General features: G+C 36.6%; 2 protein-coding genes across 19 annotated transcripts in view; both read left to right on the plus strand.

The window, feature by feature from the left end:
- Window positions 1-3,540, plus strand: part of EXOC1 (exocyst complex component 1) — a 29,096-nt gene extending 25,556 nt beyond the window's left edge. For 12 of the 13 annotated variants that reach the window (XM_032108996.1, XM_032109002.1, XM_032109003.1 and 9 more), the window contains 3 exons: window positions 202-401; window positions 1,894-2,088; window positions 2,857-3,009. In XM_032108996.1, coding sequence (XP_031964887.1) covers window positions 202-401; window positions 1,894-2,088; window positions 2,857-3,009 — 548 coding nt within the window. Of the gene's footprint in view, window positions 1-201; window positions 402-1,893; window positions 2,089-2,856 lie in introns of all 13 variants that reach the window. The other variant, XM_032108994.1, reaches the window with a different exon arrangement.
- Window positions 3,541-4,486: 946 nt separating this feature from the next.
- CEP135 (centrosomal protein 135) overlaps window positions 4,487-23,122 on the plus strand; it is a 36,833-nt gene continuing 18,197 nt past the window's right edge. For 3 of the 6 annotated variants that reach the window (XM_032109702.1, XM_032109703.1, XM_032109706.1), the window contains exons 1-15: window positions 4,487-4,610; window positions 8,244-8,709; window positions 9,968-10,132; window positions 11,162-11,352; window positions 11,862-12,029; window positions 13,418-13,559; window positions 13,975-14,059; window positions 15,017-15,145; window positions 16,275-16,490; window positions 17,062-17,127; window positions 18,108-18,258; window positions 19,257-19,450; window positions 19,920-20,063; window positions 20,565-20,708; window positions 23,022-23,099. In XM_032109702.1, the coding sequence (XP_031965593.1) occupies window positions 10,020-10,132; window positions 11,162-11,352; window positions 11,862-12,029; window positions 13,418-13,559; window positions 13,975-14,059; window positions 15,017-15,145; window positions 16,275-16,490; window positions 17,062-17,127; window positions 18,108-18,258; window positions 19,257-19,450; window positions 19,920-20,063; window positions 20,565-20,708; window positions 23,022-23,099 (1,821 nt within the window). In that variant the 5' untranslated portion in view covers window positions 4,487-4,610; window positions 8,244-8,709; window positions 9,968-10,019. Of the gene's footprint in view, window positions 4,611-8,243; window positions 8,710-9,967; window positions 10,133-11,161; window positions 11,353-11,861; window positions 12,030-13,417; window positions 13,560-13,974; window positions 14,060-15,016; window positions 15,146-16,274; window positions 16,491-17,061; window positions 17,128-18,107; window positions 18,259-19,256; window positions 19,451-19,919; window positions 20,064-20,564; window positions 20,709-23,021; window positions 23,100-23,122 lie in introns of those variants that run through there. The other 3 variants (XM_032109704.1, XM_032109705.1, XM_032109707.1) reach the window with 3 other exon arrangements.

Here is a 23,122-nt window from a genome sequence, read left to right on the forward strand (position 1 = left end):
TGTATGAATTGGTTTCTTTTTTTGAAGGCTCTTAGGTAGCATTTTATTTAGTGGCAATTCTGACAACTACTCATACAAATGTTAATCCGTTACATGAAATTCAAAATTCCTTTTTTGATAGTATTATGGTTATTGGTTATGTTTTTCTGAATTTGGTTGTCCTTTTGGTATTTTAAGTATTTTGCTTCCTGTTTCTTTCAGTTGAGAAAGTAGCTAATGAAAGCCAGAAGACACCCAGGGATGTGGTGATGATGGAGAACTTTCATCATATTTTTGCAACACTTTCTCGCTTGAAAATTTCTTGTCTGGAGGCTGAGAAAAAAGAAGCCAAACAGAAATACACTGATCATCTTCAGTCTTATGTAATCTACTCACTTGGACAGCCTCTTGAGAAATTAAATGTGAGTATATCTGAGCATTCATTTAAATGGTACAGAATAGTTTTTGAATGTTTAGTTTGCACTATTTGATCTCTTTATCACTGCATTTATCATAATCTCTTATTTTATTATTTTGGACTGGAGCATGTCTGGCAAGAGTACTCATGAGGGTAACAGTCTTGGATGAAAACAACCAAATTTTTCATGGCAATTAATAGTACTGACTAAACATCAGTGTCTTAAGCAAATGGTTTTGAGGAAGAAGAAAGTGAGGGGGAAAGTAATCGGGAGTTTTGGGATAATCTTCGTCATCTCAACTGCAGAGAAATTTGCTGTAGTTTCTGAGCAGTTAAACAAGAAAAGTTATAGGAAAATTCTGTATGTCTGAAGTTGAACTAAATGTTAAACTGAGTGGTGATTCAGGTTCAGACTCTGTTCTGTCCTCTTGAATGTCTCCCACTGTTCATGGCTTTTTCTATAAACAGGATTTCAGGCATCCATTTTCTGAGACATTTAAGATCTCTTTTTGAAAATTAAAATGCTTTATTGCTGTTTCCCACTTTCGGGTTGACTCTGACCAGCACCTAAGCTGCCACGTAACTAACTGCTGCTCAGTCCCCCCTCTCCAGGGGAGACAATAGGAACAGCAAAAGTGAAAAAACTTGGGGGTGGAGATAAAGACAGTTTAATCAGAGAAGGGAAGAGAGGGAGACGGGAAAAAAAATAAAGTAAGTGATGCAAAAGCAGTCATTGACTACCTCCCACAAGCAGACTGATGCCTGGGCAGTTTCTGAGCAACAGCCACCTTGAAGCCAAACACCAACCGTAATTTTTATAGCTGAGCATGATGTTATGTGCTATGATTTGGTCAGGTTTGACCTGTTCATCAATAATCAAAATGTTGGTATCAGCCCTGTTTTAGCCACAAATCCAAAACACAGCATTATAGGCTGCTGTGGAGAAAATTAATTAGAGAGTTAACTCTGTCCTAGCCAGACCTGATGCACTGTTGAGGCTGAACCTGCATGTTCACAGAAATACTTCCCTCTACTAAAATATTTTATATTTACTATGTTGAGAAAACTGGTCAATGGCAATGAGAAGGGAGGGCAATTGTGAACAAATATGCTCGTGTGTAATTACGGTTTAAATAAAGATGCTCAGGTGCTTAGTGAGTTTATCCAAAAGATCCAGTATTTGGATCCCTGGCTATTAGCTCATGGAGTGAGGTTCTTAAGGCCGATTGGTTATTAGTTACAAGGTTGCAAAGAAAAGCTTGATTGCTTCTAGAAATGATTGGTTTCAGTTTTATGCTAGTTCTTGGAGTGCTGTATTGTTGGTCTGTGTTTTAATTTTTATAGCTGAGCAGTGCTTCATGCCCAATTAAAAAACAAAAATTGGGAGAACACAACAGTCATGAAGCAGAATCAAGATTTAACCACACATATCCTTGTCAAATTAAATTAATTAGCTCAGATTTATGATAGTGACTAATGCTGTTACTTGTTGTTAGCATTTTTTTGAAGGTGTTGAAGCTCGTGTGGCACAAGGTATACGAGAAGAGGAAGTAAGCTATCAGCTGGCTTTTAATAAACAAGAGCTTCGTAAAGTTATAAAGGAATATCCCGGTAAAGAAGTGAAGAAGGGCTTGGATAATCTCTACAAGAAGGTAGATAAACATCTCTGTGAAGAAGAAAACTTACTTCAGGTAAACTAAATCATGTCTTAAAAACCCTATAATGTTACAGGGAGGCTTTTTATTACGGCTTTTGCACATGTATTCTGTGAGAATTTCAGCATAACTCTGAAAACACAAATTTTGAGTGCAGCTTTTGGTTTTTTTATAATCCCGCTCTGTTTCTATTTCTTTAATATTCATTTGAACCAGAGTGGTGGAGATAAAGTTCAGAAGGAAACTTCCTTTATTATTTCCTAGCTGACCATTAATGGGTGACATCTTCTCTGAAAAATATACTGGAAATGGAGAGAACTAGATTTAAATGAATGAGTAACCTGATGTGAAATTTAGCTGGTGCACTATAGCAGAATACTTTCAGTTATATATATTTTCTGATAGTTGTATTATCTAATGTTTTTCTTACATTCCATAAACTTTCTCACTGGAGTAAATGATAAGTAGACTTGAGTTAAGCTTGTTTAAACAGCTTTTTAAAGTCTGAAACATGAATTGTTGCACTCTTCTGGTTCAGGGTGTTCTGAAAGACAAAGCAGTGCCTCTGTTAGGAAAACCTCCCTGTCTTCTTTACTATTTTGTGCTTTGCACGTTTATTACAGGTCATGTCAACATTACCAATCTTAATGGGTAAAAACATCCATCTTTTTTTTTAATGCAGCAACCCCATGTATTGAACTTTATTAGCAATCTTCGACTGTAAAATGACACCTGAACTGAGAATTGATTACTGTAGTGTATTGTGCCAGTTGACTTTTTCCTAAAGTTTTCTCTCTTTGGCAGGTTGTGTGGCATTCCATGCAAGATGAATTTATACGACAATACAAGCACTTTGAAGGGCTGATAGCTCGCTGCTATCCTGGATCAGGAATTACTATGGAGTTCACTATACAGGATATTTTAGACTACTGCTCCAGTATTGCACAGTCCCATTAAGTTCTAGAAAGGGAAAGAGAAGCTAGAAAAGTGTGTGCCTGTGTACAAGGGAATCAAACACTATAAATGTTACTGGGTTTTAAAAGGTGGATTTCCACATGTGTGTAGTTAACTGCCCTATATGTTGAGTTACACTCCTGCTTCAAATGCCTTTCAGGGCAAAATGAAACCTTCGGGGATTTGTTGTGCTTCTCCTGGGCTGAAGTACTGTTTGAAAGCATTAATTCTGTGAAACACTTTGGATACAGTTTTTCCCTTCTGTAATATTCAAATACTTTTATTTATAATCCCTTCTCTTGCTAAAAGCAGTAAGCACTACCTTCAGAGTACGCCAAAAGAATACTACTGTTTTCACTAATATTTTGCATCTTAGAAATTATGTAAGCATTGAAGACTGTAAGATATTTTCCCTTCCTTGTTCTAAGACGTATGGATGTAGAACTTTATGCAGTGGGAAGAGTGAATTGATGTTGAGATGTAATGTGACTATGGCTAGAATTCTTAATTAAACTACGTTCATCATATTCTTTATTTCTGTGGAGTGTTATTTCAAAAAGGTGAAAATGCCTGAAGGAGTGAATGCCATTGTTTTGCTTCTGGCCATTGAAGAGTTGCTTCATTTCTGCACGCGTGTTGTTTTTCTTGCGTTTAGTAAGTATGATGTAGTATCAGTATACTCCCATGTCATGTAAGCCCTTCCTCCTCTTGGAGCTTCAGCTGCCAGGAATTCAGGACCTAGGTTTTCTGTACAGCTTGATGAAATTGCCAAGATGTTGGATAGAGGTGGGGTGTATATAAGATAGAAACAGGCACATTAAACATGCTGACAGAGGTAAAATGTTTTTTGAGATGTAGATGCAAAAATAAAACACCGGGATGAATGAGTTTTTCTGCTGAGTTTTGTAACAACTGTTACAAACTGTAACTGTTTGTAACAGTTCCACCTGCTCGGTGGAACTCAGGACCACTGGGACCTGGATTTCACAGATGCATAGAATTGCTTTTGTTGGAAGGGACCTTAAAGATCCTCTAGTTCCAACCGCCTTCCATGGGCACGGACACCTCCCAGTAGACCAGGTTGCTCAAAGCCCCATTCAGCCTGGCCATGAACACTTCCAGGGATGGGGTTTCCACAACTTCTCTGGGCAGCCTGTTCCAATGTCTCACCACCCTTACAGTAAAGAGCTTCCTCCTACTCTCTTTCAGTCTGAATCCTCTGCCCCTTCTCCTGCCACTACATCCCCACGCAAAACGTCCCTCTCCGGGGGCTGGGCTGGGCCCTGTGCGCAGAGGCGAAGCCTGTTGTCCCGGGTCTACCGGAGCCCAGGAGCCTGCGGGACACCCGCTCCTCATCCCGCTGCTGGGCCCACGGCAGCAGGAAGCGTTCCGCCCGCCGCGCGAGGGCTGCCGGGCCGGGAAGGGGCGGGCCGGGCCGGGCCGGGCCGGGGCGGGCGCTCGGCGGCGCGGGCGCGTCCCCCCCGTTGCTGCGGTGACGGGCCGGAAGCGGCCGCTGCTCCGCGCGCCATTTTCAAAGGCTCCCCAGCGCCCGGACATCGCGGCCGCTCCGCAGCGGCCCCGGCTGCCGGCGCCTGCTCTTAGTGGTAAGTGTGGTGAGGGCGGGACAAGTGGCGTAAACCTGTTTGGAAAGGGGCCGACCGCCCCTCTGTAGGTACAGACTGGGGTTGCTGGAAGGTCTGCAAGTCTTCCCTTTTAGGGAAACGGGTGATGAGCAGGCTCATAATCGGAAGAGTTTTCTTGTGCTCCAGTGTGAACTTACAGGATATGGTGACAGGCTGCCCAGGAAGGTCGTGGAGTCTCCCTCTCTGTAGACATTCTAAACACGCCTGGACGCGTTCCTGTCACCTGCTCCAGGTGACCCTGCCTTGGCTGGATAATCTCTAGAGGTGCCCTCCAACCCTAACCGTTCTGGCATTCCATGACATTTTAGCGAAGAAATCTGTTTTTTCAGAACGAGTATTTTCTTTCCATTGGCAAGGTGCTGAGACTTCATAGCAAACGTATTGTACGAATATCTTAGTCAGAAATGAACTCCCAGCAAATCCAGTTGGGAGCAAACTTTCCTAAAGCAGGTGCTGGCTCACTGGGTGTATCTTGAACATGTTGTTAGAGCAGCTGCGGGTCACGGCACAGCCCTCAGCTGTACAGAGCCACGTATTAAGGCGCTGCAGTAGTCAAATGTTTGGTACCACTGCCTTTGGTACCTGAGCGAACAGGATGTGAACAAAAAGGAAAAAACCCTTTAACGTGTAAGTTCTGTTGAATGAAAAACTGCATTCGTCCATGGCCAAGATCCATCTTTGCTCTGCTTTTGTATTATTACATTTTCTTACTGAAAACACAAGTGTTGCATCTGCAGCAGTTAGTAGCCTTCACTCACCATCAATTTTGCTGCATTGTTCTCAGAATGAAAGGAGGGCTTAGTCTGCTAAACATTTTCTGTTTTGCATTCTACCTTTAATAGCTAATCTAATACCTATAAGCATTGCTTCTTTCACACAATTTTATGCCAGCTGATTCTCTACTTAAAGCCTAGAGCAGTTGGCTCCACTATTGCCCATCTTTCACCTCAAGGTTCAATTTTAGACATTGGTGACTTAAAACAATAGGAAACAGTTCTTAGGTGCTACATATGTCTATTTCATAAACATCTGTATCTTCAAAAGACTGCTCACAGCCATCCAGGCATGTCATAAAATGCAGCATGTGAATGTTGTCACCTCTAGCAGTCTTCATGAGCAAAGGGGGAACAAAAAATGAGGCTGTTGGCTCTGAGTAATCTTCAGCGAGCAACTGAGAGATTTAGACATATTAATAAATCCGGTTTAGGAAATGCCTCATTTAAAGTACCATTCAATTTTCTCTTTTCTATTTTTCATTGAAAATGGAAATTTGATTTTCTTCACAGCAGCACTAAATTGCAGGAAATATTTAGATGATGAATGGTGTGAACTAGTTATGCAGCTAATGTAGCCTATCTCATGGGAAATACCAAAGTTGTTGAGAGTGCTTTCCAGTACTTTGCGAACTTACAGACATCTAGTACATGTGACATACCTTTCATCAGGACTCAGTTGTCATTCACAAGGCTATTAAGCTTCTTTAAAGAAAAGCATATTCTGAATTGAATTGAATTGACTGGGTGCAAATAATATAAAAAACTTGGATTTCCAAAAAGCTTTTTGAGAAGGTTCTTTACCAAACACTTAAGAAAGCAGGTCTCTGTCAGAAATGGAGAAAAGAAGCTAGTGATTAAAAAAGAGAGTAGAAAAGTACTACCTTACAGTGAACGTGCAGAAGATTGTCTGCTGTTTAATACTGACTAGTGATCTGAAAGAATGGGTTAAAGAGGAAGGGACAAAATTTGCTCATTATATGGATGTGTTAAGTGCAATCCAAGGATTGCAGAGGAGTTTCACTGGACTGAGTAATAAAATTAAAGAGTAGTGTTAATAAAGGCAAAGTGATACATGCTGTGGTCTCTAAAGTGGCAGTAACTGCTCAGAAAGTTGTGTCACTGTGAATGCATCTAATCTATGCTTTAGAGCAAACAGACAAAGTGTCCTGGTTTCAGCTGGGATAAAATTAGTTTTCTTCCTATTAGCTGGTGCAATGTTGTGTTTTGGATTCAGCATGAGAATAATGTTGGTAGCACTGTGGTGTTTTGGTTGTTGCTAAGTAGTGCTTGCTCTCAGCAAAGGACTTCTCAGTGCCATTGAGGAACTGCACAGAAAGCTGTGGGGGAACATAGCCAGGACAGCTGATCTGAGCTGGCCAGAGTGGCATTCCACACCACAGAACTTCATGGCCAATATATAAACTGGGGGAGTTACCCAGAGTGGGGCTGGCTGTGGTTCGGGGACAGGCTGGGCGTCAGTTATCGGGTGGTGAGCAATTGTATTCTGCATCTCTTGTATCTCTTGGGTTTTATCAATCTCTCTCTCTCTCCCTCTCCTTTTTATTCCAATTATTATGATTATGTTTTGTTTCAAGTATTAAACTGTTCTTATGGCAATCTACAAGCTTTGGTTTTTTTTCTCCCTGAATCTTCTCTCCATCCCTGTGGCAGTGGGGGGAGTAAGCAAGCCAACTGTGTAGTGCTTGGTTGGAAGCTGGGGTTAAGCCATGACAAACACTGATCAGTAATGTGAAAGAATGGGTTAAACAGCGGGGGACAAAATTTGCTCATTATGTGGACATGCTAAGTGCAGTCCAAGGGTGCCAGAAGACTGGACTGAGTAATGATGCAGGAATTAAGGAGCTGTGTTAATAAAGGCAAAGTGATACATGCTGTGGTCTCTAAAGTGGTAGCAACCACTCAGAGAGATGTGTCACTGAATGCATCTAATCGATGCTTTAGAGCGATCAAAAAAGGCAAATGGTAAGTTAGGAATCAATATGAATAGTGAAGGCTGCAGCCAAGAGTCTCTATGGCTGCTCAGAGGAAGGTCTATCAGGTACTATTATAATTATTTCAGTTCAACTTTAGGCCCTTCAAGTCCCTGCATTATAGGCTTATATAAAGAAAATGTGTGTAGGAGTAAGATTTCACTCATGTTTTTTAGGTTTTTATATTCTTGCTGTGGCAATGGTCAAGAGACACAGGATATTGTGTCAGACAGGACTTGGATTCAACTGAATCAATGCATCAGTTCATATATTAATTTTGTATTTCCAGAAAAACAAATTTTCCTGATGTAGAAGTTATTAGATACTTTTTCATGTCATGGTAAGACTAGTGATAGACTAAGTTTAGGATACGAGATTTAAATTTTGGTAGTCTGTAATGACAGAAGTCTGAAATTACTGACACATAATTTCTTTCCAACAAAGGGTGTATGACAATTATTGTCTTTGAAGAGTTTAATATCTATTTTAAGCTTTCTGAAAGGAGATGCCTTTTGGACTTACACTACTACAGCTATTAATTTCCTGGGATTATTGTGGATCAGATGTAGCTTTGATGTAAAATAATGTAAGATAATACCCTTTATGGTTTGATTCCAGTGGCAATAATGATAAATAAATGAAATAAATTTCAGGTTTTAGGAAGGAAAGTGATTCAACCAGCAGTTTGTCAGCACCTCCCAATATTAGATCATGTTTAGGTAACTGTACCTTAAATGCCCGTTGCGGGGGTTTAGTTAAATTATGTATGTACTTCCTAGCCACAGTCACTGGAGTGCTAACATATGTCCATTTATTTTTCTTTGCAGTTACTGCAGAAAAACTCCATTCCCGTACAAGCTGTGACAGTTTTGTTCTTGATATTTCTTCTTCAAAATTTTCTCAATTTGATTAGTAAAACAATCTTTGCTCTTTCTAAAACACAAGATTTCAAACAAATCTAATGAACAATTTTAAGGTAATCTAATCTTTTTAACTGATACAAGCCTTCTTAAAGAGAAGATGGGCTCAGGAGTTACCAGTTTTCTTCTGTAGTAATATAAGATGTATTCCTGAGACTCAGTCTAGACACAGTAACACAGTCACACTTTTCCTGAATTCAACACAGAATCTTCAACTTTAATGCAGAAATACCAAGAACTTGTCACTTTAATCTCTAATCTTTGGCTGTCAGAGGAGTATGAAGAGCATTTACTACACATCAGGACACTGACTTCCACTTAGCACACTGGTGGAAAGTGTGGCGCCGCCTCCTCCTTCAGCCATCCCAGCACGGTATGTAAGGGGTCGTTGTCCGTGCCATTGCTTAGTTACTATCCCAACATCCTGAATCTCTTCAAGCAAATATTTTTGATAGTACCCAGAACAGATGCTGTGCTTATAGGGCTGGTGATTTTCTCTCATCTACAGAGCAGTACCCGGTTACCACAGGCCTGTTGCTAGACTTCTTTGTAGTGTTTTAATAAAACGAGATGAAATCTTAACTTTCCAGCATTAGATATGAGAGAAACACACACATTTTCCTCACTTTATTGTTAATAGTTAATTTCAAATACCTGCATGTATTTATTTCTTTTTAAAATCTGGAGGATTGTGATGATAGTTTGGATTATCTCTATATTCTGTTCCTTTTGTATGACCTGCAAACACCACCTCCTTGAATTGGTAGTTTGGCTGCTGAGGTCTTTGCAGCCAATAGGTTAATACTGAAACTTCTGAAGACATTTGAGGGAAAAGGTTTTACAGAAATAACTACTTTTCAAAAATATTTCTAACTATTGAAGAGATGTTTTCACATATTAAGAAACATAAGCTTTAGTACTTGATTTGTTTTCTCATTCTGTATCTAAATTCAGAAGGACATAATGATATAAAATTTCTTCTTGCCTCAAATGTACTTGAAAAAACCAAAATTATCATTTGGATTCAGACACAGTAATGCTGATCCACTCCCCTTTAGATCAACTTAGTAATACAAAGATAATTAATCAGTCAATTGAAAAAACCCCAACTCTCGTCCTTGAACTGTATTTTCCAGAAAACGATACAAGTATGACTATAGTATGCCAGTATTTTTTATCTTTCCTGTTTTTTGTCATAGAAAATAGATGTTCAAAGTTAATCTGTCTTCAAGATTTTACATATTTTATGCGATTTTAGAAATGGTTGGCATAAGTTATATTAAGTACTGACTTGCAAACTTTGAAAGTAAGATTTATATATGGAAGAAAAAAGTATGAGTTTTTGAGAATAATCTGTCAATTTGTATTGTGTAATATACAATGATGACCATGATTCAAGAAAATCAAATATAATGAGAAAACTAACTGCCAAGGCAAATACTTATTTTTAAAGGAATATCTAAATATGTTTAAAACTTTTCAGTTGCAGTCATCCTTTTCTGATTTGCTTAAATTTTAAGGACATTCTTATGCACTGTATTTCCTACAGAAAAAAAAGTTCTTTTCCATTACTTTTTTCTATATTTTTCCTTCTTGAAAGGGCAGATGCTGTAACCGACAATCTTTTGCAGGTGTCCTGTTTTTCTTGACTGTGGCAAAAGCAGCTTTGGAGGTGTGTTTACAATGAGTACAAATGCAGAGCGAAGGTTCACTAATCTCAGGAAACGTCTGGATCAGCTGGGCTATCGGCAGTCGCTGGGAGTGGAGAGTTTACCTTTAGTGGAAAAGCTTTTTAGGTATTCAAAAGGAGATTCATTAAAAAAATAGTAATCATATAGTAGGTATTGTTTGATTTTTGACATGTAAGGAAGAAGGCTTAATCTGAGGATTATTTTCTAGCAATGTTATTTCAAGGGCAACATTAAGTTCCTGTAGTATGTACGGGATTATGACATGCATAAGTATGTACATACTTATGACTAAATATGATGAAGTCAAATGCGTTTGCTTAAGTGATGGTAACATCTTAAGATTTAATTTAATTCAGTAGAATTGCTTCTAAGGATCTGTGGTGTAGGAAAATTCAAGTTTTCTAACCTCATAAGAGAGCTGAGAATAGTCACTATTGATATGTGATTAAAAGGACACTTTTATAACTGGTTGTATAAACAATAATTACTATTGCCTGTTCTGTGACTTAAAACATTCACATCTCCATTTATAATGACCTTATTTAGAGAATTTAAAATTTGTTATCTCTGTCCTTTTTACAAGGCACATAACAGAAAAACCATGAAATTTTCAGATTGCCTTCTTATTATATCTGCCATTTTGTGGCTTTGATATTATTAGGAATATAGTAATTTCCATAGTAATCCAGTTATATTTGTCTAAACACACAAATGTAGCTATTCTGGTTCTGTTGCTCTCTAGAATGTAATACAGATGGAAGAACCATAGCTAGGCAAATGTGAAGTAATCTGCCTTCAACATTAAGTCTCATTCTTGTGTCTGCCAGGTAGATTTACTCTCTCCATCACTACCTTTGATGCTTGTCAGAGGTAAACTCCTGATATTTATCAGCTTTATAACTATTTTGTTTTCTATTTTTTCTCCTGTTCATTCCTATTTACTGTTTTTTTAAACAGATGGTGCCTATCTTTCAGTTTTTCTTACATGACATTAATGTTTTGTTGCCTTTGTTTGAACTCATTTGTCCCCCCTCTTGGGGAAAAGGTTTTGTTTCTTAGGTCATAATAAACATTTGCATCTGCAGCGTGAAGGCTGATAACATTGCTAAGACATCTGATATTCCTTTATCCTAGTGACTTAGTTCATACAACTGAGAGTTTGCGCAAATCAAAGTTATCTTCTGGAAAAACTGAAAAAGAATGCAGCAATTATGATACTATTTTGGAACCTTATAAAACAGAGAATGCTAGACTTACCAGGGAAAATAACGATCTACATTTAGAAATACTAAAACTGAAAGAGCATTCTGATCGTCATGTTAAAGGTAATATACAAATGATGATGCACTTTTGTAATCCTTACATGCCAAAATAAAATTGTGGCTAAATCCTTGATCTGCAGATTCATGTATCTGTACTAATTAGTGAGTGTGAGTGGTCATGGAATTTGGTGCCTTCAAGGAATTAAGGTTCAGGCTCAGACATTTCTTTTGCTGTCAAAAAACTTAAGTTCTGCAAATTAATGTTTTAATAAGATATGAGAATGTTAGAAATCTTAACGTATACTTTCAATACCTTGAAATGGTATTTTTTAATTGAAAATTAAATTCTGCTGTTAACTGTGCCTTTGTTCCACAATGAGTGTTTATCTGTAAAACATGTATAAATATGTATTTTTGTGTGTTTGTTTGTAAATATATGCACATATATATGTGTATTTGATAGTTTTATGCTATGGAAAAAGAATACAGGATTCTCTTTATGCTTATTTTGGTGCTACTAGGAAAAACAATAGTGAATAAGAGAGATAATACTGCTTTTCTCTCCCTTGAAGATTTGAAAGCTTCCTTAAGGAGGGTTGAACATGAAACATCTGACTTGAAATTCTTGAATAACCAATATATACATAAAATTAAAATGCTGGAAAAAGAGACCAAAGCCAAGACTGAAAAAATTCAGCAGCTTCAGGAGAGGAATCTGCAAGCAGTGGTGCAAACACCTGGTGAGTGTAAATAATCACAGATATTTCAACTTTTTTCTGGGCTTTTTTGGATCTTCAGAACATAATATTTTTTCCTCTAGTAAGAGGAGTTATTGTGGTAAAATATCCAGTAGAGTAACATTACCCTTTGAAAGTTTTGGCTCTGAATTCTGTAATTTCTCTATATGAGGTTTCATTAGGTCATCACTTGCGTTAGGGACAAATTTGAATGCAAACATAGATTGAACAGAAGACTATTAAGTTAAAATGTGACTAGAAAGCTATTAATCAATGGCTATTTTTTTTATTGCTGCATCTAATTTAGTCAGAGGCAGATTGTTTGAGCCTTGCATATTTTTGACAGGTAATTGATGTGTAAGTGAGAAATTCAGATTTTTGGAACCAAGATCTAAACACAGCAAGATGCAAAATACGTCTACAAATATTCCAACCCTCTAGAAGCTTACAGTATTTAAAGGGTTTTTTGATAACTTAAAATGTTCTAGATGTTACTTTGAGGTTAATGTCTTTCTCCAGGGTGTCCTTTTCCTTAATTTTTTTCAAGCTAAGGGAGATAGAATTATTTTGTGACATTTTGAAACTGTCTTTTTTTTCCAAGTCATTGAATTATATACATATTTTTGGCATCTAAGGGAAATCAGTGGATCGCTAGGAAAAATTAAAAGTCCTCTTTATTTTTCCATACCTTTCTGCACTTCATGTCCTTTGCTTCAAAGATGACATATTATGCTTTTGTTTGTCTTTCTGCATACTTGCCCTTTGGTCACCAGTCTTCTAGGATTTTTCCATACTACATCATCCAATATTCCATGTTCTTATTTAATCATATGATGAAGAGTAAATGTTCTGTCTGGAAATAATACTATCTTTTGCTTTTTTCTAAATATGTTATTATTCAAGCTAATAGCATGCTCTGCTTGATAAGCAGTAGAATATGATATTCACTGAAATGACAACAGAGTAGAAGGAATAAAAATATTACTGAACAGTGCAGAGGTTAGTTCAGTCATAAAATAGTTCTTAAATGTGAAAACCAAATGTCTTTTGTGATGTTTTGATTTAGCTTTTTTAGTAAGCTAAATCACTAACAGCTTCAACAAGTTTGAACTATGGAATATTTGGGATCTTAAACACTGGGGAAAATTACTTGTACTAAACTTCGTGTGTTTCCTTACTATAATAGTGGACTTTGACAAAACTGATACTAACCTGCAAGAATGGTGTTGTCTAGAGTATGTGAATTTTATCAACTTACTGCAGAAGGATTAAAATGGTGAAATATGCCCGTTCAGAAACAGTAGAATAAACAGGAAAATTAATTTTGTATTAGAGAAGATGGTTCCCTTGCTTTAACTCCAAGTAATATGCCTCTGGTTTTGGGCTTTTAGGTGGCAGGAAAAAAAGCATTCCTTTCAGGCGTCAACGCATGCAGATAGACCAGCTTGTGCCCCCATCAAGTGTCAGTGCCTACCCGGTGCCTCAGCCAGAGGACCCTTACATCGCAGACCTCCTGCAGGTGGCTGATAATCGGTGAGCCAGAGAGCTTTGTAATTTTGAACTGTGGGTGTGTCTTCAATTCTCGCCGTCCTACTCTTTTTGGTTGATAAGTTAAATTAATCTGCTCCCAGTTGAGTCTGTCACTGGTAACAGTAATTGGTAGATGATCTCCCTGTCTTTATCTTGACCCATGAGCTTTTTCATCTTTTCTCCCCCATCCTGTTGAGGAAAGGAAGTAAGACAGCATCTGGGTGACGGACTGGCAGCCAGGCAAGGTCAACATGCTACAGTATCTCAAACAACTGCTTCTGCATTAATATTTTGCATGAACAAAACTATTCCTTTGTGAAATATTTGGGTTCAGGAGCAAAGAGAAAATGCTAATATTGAATTGCGTGCATACAATTCTTCCATGAATTCACATAAAAAATACAGTACTACATTTCAGAATTCAAGAACTGCAGTCAGAAGTAGCAGAGCTACAGGAAAAACTGGAGACATCTGAATGTGGAATGAAAAATTATAGCAAACAGGTATGTTTATATCATCATTAGCAGTGGTATTATTGTTTTATTATTAATATTATTATTATTATTATTTGGGTGTCATAGCTATGGCAATGGCCTTTGTTTTAAAAACCTTCTTGGGAAGGCATTTGTAGGGCTTGTGAAATACAGTTATTCTAACTTGCCTATGTTGAGCAGTTTCTCTCCTCTGCTTTTGGAGACAGCAGCAATGACAAAATACTTGTCTGGTGATTTTGCTGATACATTTTGTGTATTGAAATTGCATTAAATAAGCTAAATTTGACAATCATAAGTAGAATTTGTCAACATTTTTTTAGTGCATAAGTGTTAACTTGTCCAAAATAGTAATTTGATCTACATAAATCTTAGGATAATTTTTTCACTGCTCGGACTGGTTATATTTTTAAAATTTTTGATAGTTAATTTATGAACAACAGATTTTACAATATTTTAATGAGAGTGGATTGATATGTACAATCTTTAAGTAATGGAATTACATCAAATGTTCTTATGTTACTTCTTTCAAAATCTAGGGATTTCTTCTTTCTTCACATCTTGGTTTTCCTCTTCCAATATTTCCTTTTTTCCAGTGACTGGAATAATCACTGAGTTAACTTACTTAGAAGTTTTTTCCCTAACTTTAAGTGCTAGTCTCAATTAAGTTGCAGCATTCATTAACTTCACATTAAGTTAAAATTGTTTCGTTTTCTTCAAGAATGTAAAACAGTAGGAACTGTTTCAGTTTTTCCTTACAAATTGTATTTAATTAATTTATTTCTCTTTCAAAGATATAACTTTTTTCAGAAGAACTGAGAATAAAAAAAAAAAATATATATATATACAAGTTGAAATTGAATTTTTAGTTGCTTATCTTTTTACTGAATAATACGTGTGTGTTTATTTAAACAAAGGGTCTATTAAAGGGTGTATAAGATACTACAGTATTGATTTTGTCCCTCAAAGGTTGAGATAAGAGACAAAGAAATCGAGCGCTTAACACTGGCATTGGATGGTGGGCGTTCTTATGAGGTTCTCTCGCTGGAATCGAGAACTAAAAGTAATGAGAAGCTCATTTCCCACTTGAATTTACAGGTAATTCATTTGTTTAGTCAAACCTAAAAATATTGGTGATCCAAAACACCCCACAAAACTTCTAGCTCTACAAAAAATCACTATAGATATAAAATCAATCAATTGAATTTGCCTTTCTTTTTAGGTGGCAGTATTTCTTGTCGAAGGAAATTTCATTTCTTGTTTTAAAAGTCTGTCAGAAAGGTTTTGGTAAAGAATTCCATGAACTCACATCTGTACGGAGTATGTTAATCTGAAAGGATGCAGCAAATTTTTGTATACACAGTTTTCAGCAAGTTTGAAAATCCTTTTATTTGGTTAGAAAGTTATTGCATACATGCCATTTATGCTTTAGAAAATAACAATGGTGTATGCAATTATGATAAGGAGTAACCCTCTAGATACTCTCATGAGAAGAGTGTGGAATCTTCCTCATGGATCTCAGATGGTCCCCACCTTTACTCCAACACAGGCTTGTGAGGAAAGGGTAAGCTTAGGATAAAGGTGTTTGTATTTACTGTGCATGTTAGCATGTGTTCAATACTGGTCTCCGAATGAGAATTTCAACGTGAGCTGGAGTACAAATCAAGTAAAGCATATCTCTGGATTTGTACCATCAATTCTCTGGCTTTTCTCACGTGAGTTAGAGGTTTTGTGTATGACTGTGCATGATGTACAGTGGCATGGGAGCCACGTTGAAGAGTTTGTTGGCTTAGGTTCAGTGCTGCAAAAATACAGAATGAGCTGTGACTTGGAAGCAGTAAAGCTGTGCTCAGTGATCCTGAATTAGTAAGTCATGATGAATACAAATTGATTGTACAGGGAGTGAGCCCAGAGCTGCATGAAGCTGGTTTTGTACCATCAAGACTATTTGCTCAGCCTCAGTCCCAATATACCACTTTCATTTGAGAAGAAATGTATGGTTATCTTTCTATAGCAGTATTCATGACTATGAGAGAGCTCATAAAACTGTATTTCTTTTTCAGGTTGATAAGCATTAAGTTCTAAAACTAGAAAATCTGGCCATTTTTAACAAGATATCATTATTTTACTATGGATGTAGAGATACTGTATTTCAGAAGATTGGGAGGAACTTTTGCTACCTAGTTTAACAATGCATATTAATATTTTAACAAAAAATGTCTTTCAGATTGAGTATCTTCAGCAAAAAAACAAAGAACTTGAAAATCGCATTGAAGATCTCTTGGACACTGAACAAAATGTGACTAGTGAGGTAGTGGATTTAAGCAATAAAAATGAAGAACTGTGTCAAGAACTGAATGAAATAGATCACTTGGCACAGCAGTTGGAAAGAGACAAAGAAATAGTGCTTGAGACTGCAGATAAGGAAATAGGAGAAGCAAAGGTAATCACTAACATGTCACAGATTGAAGGATCTGCTCCATTTTATTTGGCTTTATATCTTCTAATTGCAATGCAAGACCTATTGGCTACTGAAAGGAAGATTAAAAAGATTTTTTTTCCAGTTTTCTTAACATCACACAGAATTTCTCACTTAAAGTCGATTAATCACAACAGTTTTGTCTCTTTACTGTGTTAGGTTAGATGCCTTTAGTTGAGGGTCAATCTGTTCTTTCTTCTTCTATTAGCTTAGTATGAAATAAAATGCTGAGATACTTAAAGCTATTGCTAGGTAATGCATATTTGCAACAGCAATGAATATGTTTGGAGGGTTTTTTTCTATGAGGAGTCATGCAATGATTAATTTAATTGTTGTGCTTCAAATGACCATAGGTGTTTATACCACAAGTTTTTTGTGCTTTCACTTCATAGGAGCTTTAATACTTTATAATAAGGAACTAACTATACTTTATTTCTTACCAAAATAGTCTGCTTCCTTACTTTTTTTGTAACAAAGGAATTGTTGTCATTTTGAATATGTAACTCTTAACATATAGGTTAATTTTGGTTGATAGAAAGAAATTGAAAGAAAACACAGTGAAATACAGGATCTACAAGAAACAATAACAAGGCTTAAATCAGTAAGTAAAAATATTTTCAGTTCTTGTTTGTACCATTTTTATCATGCTGTCATCCATGTGATTGTTTCATTTATTATAAAAAAATATCAATTTAACAATTAACAAGAGAACTTCTGTAGTACTCTGAAACTCTGTTGTAAGAATTACTAATTAATGAGTGAAAGAGTTAGAGAAGCTACATCATATTGTTGCAAAAATAAACTGAAAGAAATCTCTGTAGACAGTATGGTTGACTATGTCCTTATTGTACATTTCCTTATTTCTGAAGTTATAATTTCCATTTGCCACAATCATATTTGTCACAAATGAGTTACAACATCCTAGAGGATCTTTATGTTTAGAAACTCCTTTGTCTTTTAAATGGCATGTGAAAAAGTATCCAGTATTTGGCTCACTCAGAAACAAAGCATAGGGCCAGATGAAAAACATCACTATTATCAGTTCTTTGAAGAATTGATAATAAACTCTTTCTTTAGGAATATACAGGAACTTGTGTGCTAACTGAGTACAGGGTTTTGTTTCAGTCTATCTAGTGAACTTGCAAATACGAGACTACTTAATTTTCAGTGCATCACAGGAAAGATGTGCCAAATAGCATTTGATTGGCTTCAGAGTTGCATTGACTGAGATGCTGTATTGTAATGTACTTTAACACCAACACTGTTACCAAATGCTGTTAAAATTATTTATTGCTTTAGTTGTTAATTTTTTTTCCTGTGTTTGTATCCCACTATCCTACTGGTTGGTTTGCTTTTCTTGTTACTGATTGCAAACTGTGTAAAAAGTAATGTTTACTTTGATTTAATAAAATATAATATAAATACAGTGAGGGCCTGCAACAAATGTTAAAGCATGAAGCATCCAGGTCAACCAGAAGTAAACAGTGCTGTATATCAAAAGTTGAACAAAATGTTAAATTTTTTTCCCCAAATTTCTCTATTGGCACTTATAATTTTTATAATTTAAAATTGCTACTTCAGGATTTGTGCTCATGTCATAAGGAGAATGAGAGGCTGAATGAGGAACTCCTTGGGAAAACAGATGATAAAGTGAATCTTGAGCTGTTGTTAAACCAGCTTCAACAAGAGAAGCAAAGGCTGATAGAAAAAACAGAGAACTTAGAAAGAAAAGGTAAATCTTCAAATGTAGATTCTTGGAAATTACTTTCCTGTAATTTTTGAAATAGAATACTTATCTAGTTAACATACAGTCAATAATACTAAAAGACTTTTGATAGCTGTAAATTAAAAGAAGACTGTAGGTCTCCAGTCATAATTGAAGTGAAAACTCTTGTCATAGAAAGATATTTTCATTCTGTATGTGAGAACTGAAAGTTGAGCTTTTTACTGTGATCCCACAGGACATCCTTATCCTAATTCTTTGGCAGTTTCATACAAAGTAATTTCCAAAACTCTTTTTATTCTCTGTTTTTGAAAAGTGAATTCAGACTGTTTCTTGAGACATCTATCCACTTAGATCTTGAAAACCTCCAGGGGTGAAGATTCCACAACATCTCTAAGCAGCCCATTCTAATGTTCCTCAATTCTCAGAGTAAAATATTTTTCCCTGTATTGTTTGTAATTGCTTGTAGCAATTAATTGCCACTGTTCCTTATTTACCTACTATGCACCTGTGAAGAAAGTGGCTCCATGTTATCTGTAAGTCCCTCCTGGTACTGTCAGTCTGCTGTTGGGTCTCCATCTCATCTCCAGGCTGAATAAACCTAGTTCCCTCAGCTGTTCCCCCCAGAGCAAGTATTTTGCTCCCTGACAGCTTGCAGGGCCTGCCTTGAACTTAATTTATCTGCATCTTTCTTGTACTAGGAGGAGCAAACCTTAGCAGTCTCGTAAGTGTGATCTAATGAGTGCTAAATAAAGGGAAATAATCACATCCCTCTGTCTCTGTCTCCATTGATACAGCCCAAGATGCTGTGAGGCCTCTGCTGGTCTTACAGTACTCACTCGTGTTTAGCCTACTGTCAGTCAGGACTCCTACATCCTTTTCAGCAGGATTGCTGCCTGGATGGTTGGTGGGAGTTAATCCATCCCAAATGCAAGTGTCTTTGAGGAAATTCATGACTTTCCTATAGAGTTGGGTTGTTTTTAGTCTTTTTTTTTTTTGTCTTCCAGAACGAGAACTTGTCCTAGAAATCGAAAGAATGAGATTAGACTGTGGTATTGCCCTAGGAGACAAATCTCCATCTCGTCTAGATGCATTTGTAAAGACCTTAGAAGATGACAGAGACTATTATAAGCGAGAGTTAGAATATCTTCAGAAAATGATAAAACGAAGGCCTAGCCCAAGCCGCAGGACTGCAGAGAAGGTGAAGTTCCTCCTGTCGAACAAGTGGAAAAAATACTGTAAATACTGTAGAAACATTTAAGAAGCCATCAGATATACTCTCAACTTCAGTGGCATTAAATGACTGTAGTAGTTTTCTATGTTACATTCTTAAGGCAAAAAATCAGCTGAGAGACTCCAATGAACTTGCCTTTTTCTTTCCATGTTACATTTTTCAGTAACATTAATTATTGATCAGTTTCTTTGAAATAAATAGAATTAGATAATAAGCAGAAAAAGGTTGAAATCTTACTGCTTGCTGCTTTCCTTTTTCTTTTTAACAGTTAGTTCTTGTTTAGATTATACCGCCAGTGCCAGGCTTTTTCTTGCAATTAAAATTATTTTGAATATATTTTTTATGTATTACTAATAGGAGGAGTTCTTTTTTGGTATTAGTTCTCCAGATGTTTTAATTAGCAAATTTTAACATAAATTTATTGATCACTTTTCAGAGTGAAGAGCTTAAATCAATCTCCAGAGAAAGAGATGAGCTGCGGTCCATGTTAGACAGATTTGAAAAACACGTGATAGAAATTCAGTCCAATGTCAAATTATTGACTGCAGAAAGAGATAGATTAAATGTTCTTTATGAGCAGGTAAGAAAAAATTGTTTATAGTTAACATTGAAATAACCAATTAACACTTGTTGTACTGTTGGATATTTAAAATGAAAAACCTAGTAGAATAGAACCAACACTAATAAAATACATACCTATTTTTATTACTATTAATAAAATTATGTATTCTAGTTAGTTTATTAACTTGAAAGCCATTATAAATTATTATACTGGCATTTGGAAATGATAAACATCAGAAAAAAATCAGTAGAATGCATGAGAACGATGTGTAAAGATACAGCAAGAATGCAAGAAAGGAGTAGGTAACTGGTAAGAGAACAGTGAAGTTAGGCTATACTTGGGACGGTAAAAGAATTATGATTATTTTGACAGTGTAAGTTGTCATACTACTCAGTGATTAAGGGAATACATTTTAGTTATCTAGGGAAAAATAAGACTGTAATAGGTTATTGTAATAACAGCATTTTGTTATATTGCAGTCCATATGTATGTATGCTAACGAACAATAATCTTTTGAAGTCTCTGAGTGAATTGGACAGGATGAGAAGAGAAGCAAAACACAATTTAGTTTCTCAAAGTCACGTGGAAGAAGAAAGAGATATTGCACTGACTGACTTTAGAAGACTAATGGCAGAAAATGAAAGTCTTGGAGAAAAATTAAAGGTGAGCTTTTATAGCTTCATTGCTTACAGTGAGGTGGCATATAGGGAAGGCTTCTACAATAATGCTGTGTTTGTGTTTGGCCATTTGTCAGTTCCCCTTTTCAATACCTTTTGATTTCAAACCCATTTGAGAGAGCTCAATGAATTTATATCATTATCTATTATTATTATTATTAATTGCCAAATTTTCCTGTAAACACAGTCCCAAGCTGGGAGCTGGAGGAAAGGAACATGCTTTAAAGTATTTAAGGGCAAATGTGTCATCACCTTGTGTGTGAGACCTAGATATGGAGGCCCAGCCACGATATTTTTTGTGTATGCACTACTTTGAAGATGCTTGTGTGTTGTTGTTGTGGAAGAAATCATGCACTTCACTCACAAGTGAGAAGCAACAATGCATTTTATTCACTTAAGGCAATGAGTTTTAAAAATTCAGTGGTAAATGCAACGGTGGTTTAACAAGATTTGATGGCAAGGTGCACTTTTGCTGCATAGAGACCAAGGTCAGACAAAACTGTCAGGGAGACCCTGCCATTGAATCATGAGGGTCAGAAGGGTCTTCTTGCCTTACAAACTCCTCAGAGGAGTGTGGCTGGATCCTAAAGGATTGTAGCAATCCATCCTTTATATCACTTAGCTAATATTCCAGCATTTCAGTGTTCTGATTCCCAATACGCTAAGGATTGTCTCTGCCTCGACAAATAACCTTCAGAGGCTTCCCGGCTCAAAGGGAGATTGGAGATCCTGGTGTGCAGCCTGCTGCCATGCAGGAGGGCTCAATGGGCCTTGGGCCATCCACTATTCATGGACTAACATGATTGACTTATATTTGCATATCAGCAGCCACATGCTCATCTAGCCCTCAGCTGCTGCTGAGCAAGGTTTCCAGCCCTTGGCTATGTGCTGTTAGCTCTCGTTCCAGAGTCTCCCTTAAACTGGATGCAGCTATCAGGAGGGCCACTAGTGGCTATTGCTTGACCCAAAAAAAGCAGTGTGGCTGGGTGGAGCACACTGTCACAGTCACATATGGTTCTTATCCTACAAACTGGGTACTTTATGGGCTTTTTCATTTTAGCTGATCTTTAGTTACCATTGCATTTTGTAGCAGAGTCTATTTTAAATGGGACATAACTGAACCATGAAACAAGTTCACTGCAATCCAAGTGTCTTTATTTTTGACCTTTAAAAAAATATTTGTTAATGTTATGATTTTCCTGTTAATCTGACCTTGACAGGCAGCCCAGGAAAATGGTGGAATCTCCAACCTTGGAAATGTTCAAAAAGCATGTGGGCATGGCACTTAGGGATGTGGTTTAGTGTTGAACGTGGCAGTGCTGGGTTAATAGTTGGACTCAATGTCTTAGAAATCTTTTCCAACTTAAATGATTCTATGGTTCTATGACCGTGTGATGTCTGGTATTAATGTGCATTAAAGTCTTATTTGGTTGTAGTCAAGAGCATATGATTTCAGGGGGGTTTGTTTCCCTGACTTCTTTATTGGTCATTAATATAATGTGTGGAGGTTTTTAAAATGTTCTGAAAATTTAGAAATTTAAAATCATTTTAATGGACTTATCCCAAAACAACATACATTAATAGTGACTGTATGATGAATGCTTCCATAGCTGGACTTTACTACCAAAAAAATAAAGACCTGTTGTGTATCTGAATTCAGTGGCAGTAAATCTGACCTCTTTGCTTAAAGCATGTGCATGCAGTGGGGTAGAGATGTGTTTCCAGAAGAAAGCTCCATCCTTTCTTCTTGTAGGTGACTACCAATGTTTTATATGTGTGCCACTTTGAACTACCTTCACAAACACACTAATCTAAGGTATTTCTAAGAAATCTGAGAGTTTGTTTAATAATTACACTGCAGTTATGCACAGAAGTCAGGGAACAGGTAAGTAATCTTAAAAGTTTCTTCATAGATTTAGGGAAAGGCCAGTTAGCTTTGTAGTGTGCCTTACATTTTGTAATTAATACTATTTGAATAAATTTATTTAAAATGTCTTAGGGCACTAAGATATACGTGCATGCAACCTGTAGCTCAGTAAACTCTACAACAACTCACAAATATTAATTTGGTTGGGACCGAATATAAATATACTATTTAAAAAAATCTAAACCAACAACCAAAACCAAAATCAGTGATGTTATAATGTATTTTCAGCTAATATTCTGTAGTTTTACAGAGAGAGCTTTGCATTTGGTCATTCATCTAAGAATGTAAAGCAGTATTTTCTGAAACATGAAGCTTAAATTCCTCTGATCAAGTCTAAAAGTCTGTCGTTACATGTAATTCTGTATTTCTCAGATTCATCAAGAAGCAGCAAACCTTGAAAAATCAAAGCTGCAGCATGATATTTCAGAATTGGAGAATAATATGCAAGGAGTAAGTGCATTTTTAGGAAGTAA

Source organism: Corvus moneduloides, chromosome 5 (assembly GCF_009650955.1).
Source record: "Corvus moneduloides isolate bCorMon1 chromosome 5, bCorMon1.pri, whole genome shotgun sequence".
In the NCBI taxonomy this organism is placed as follows: domain Eukaryota; kingdom Metazoa; phylum Chordata; class Aves; order Passeriformes; family Corvidae; genus Corvus; species Corvus moneduloides.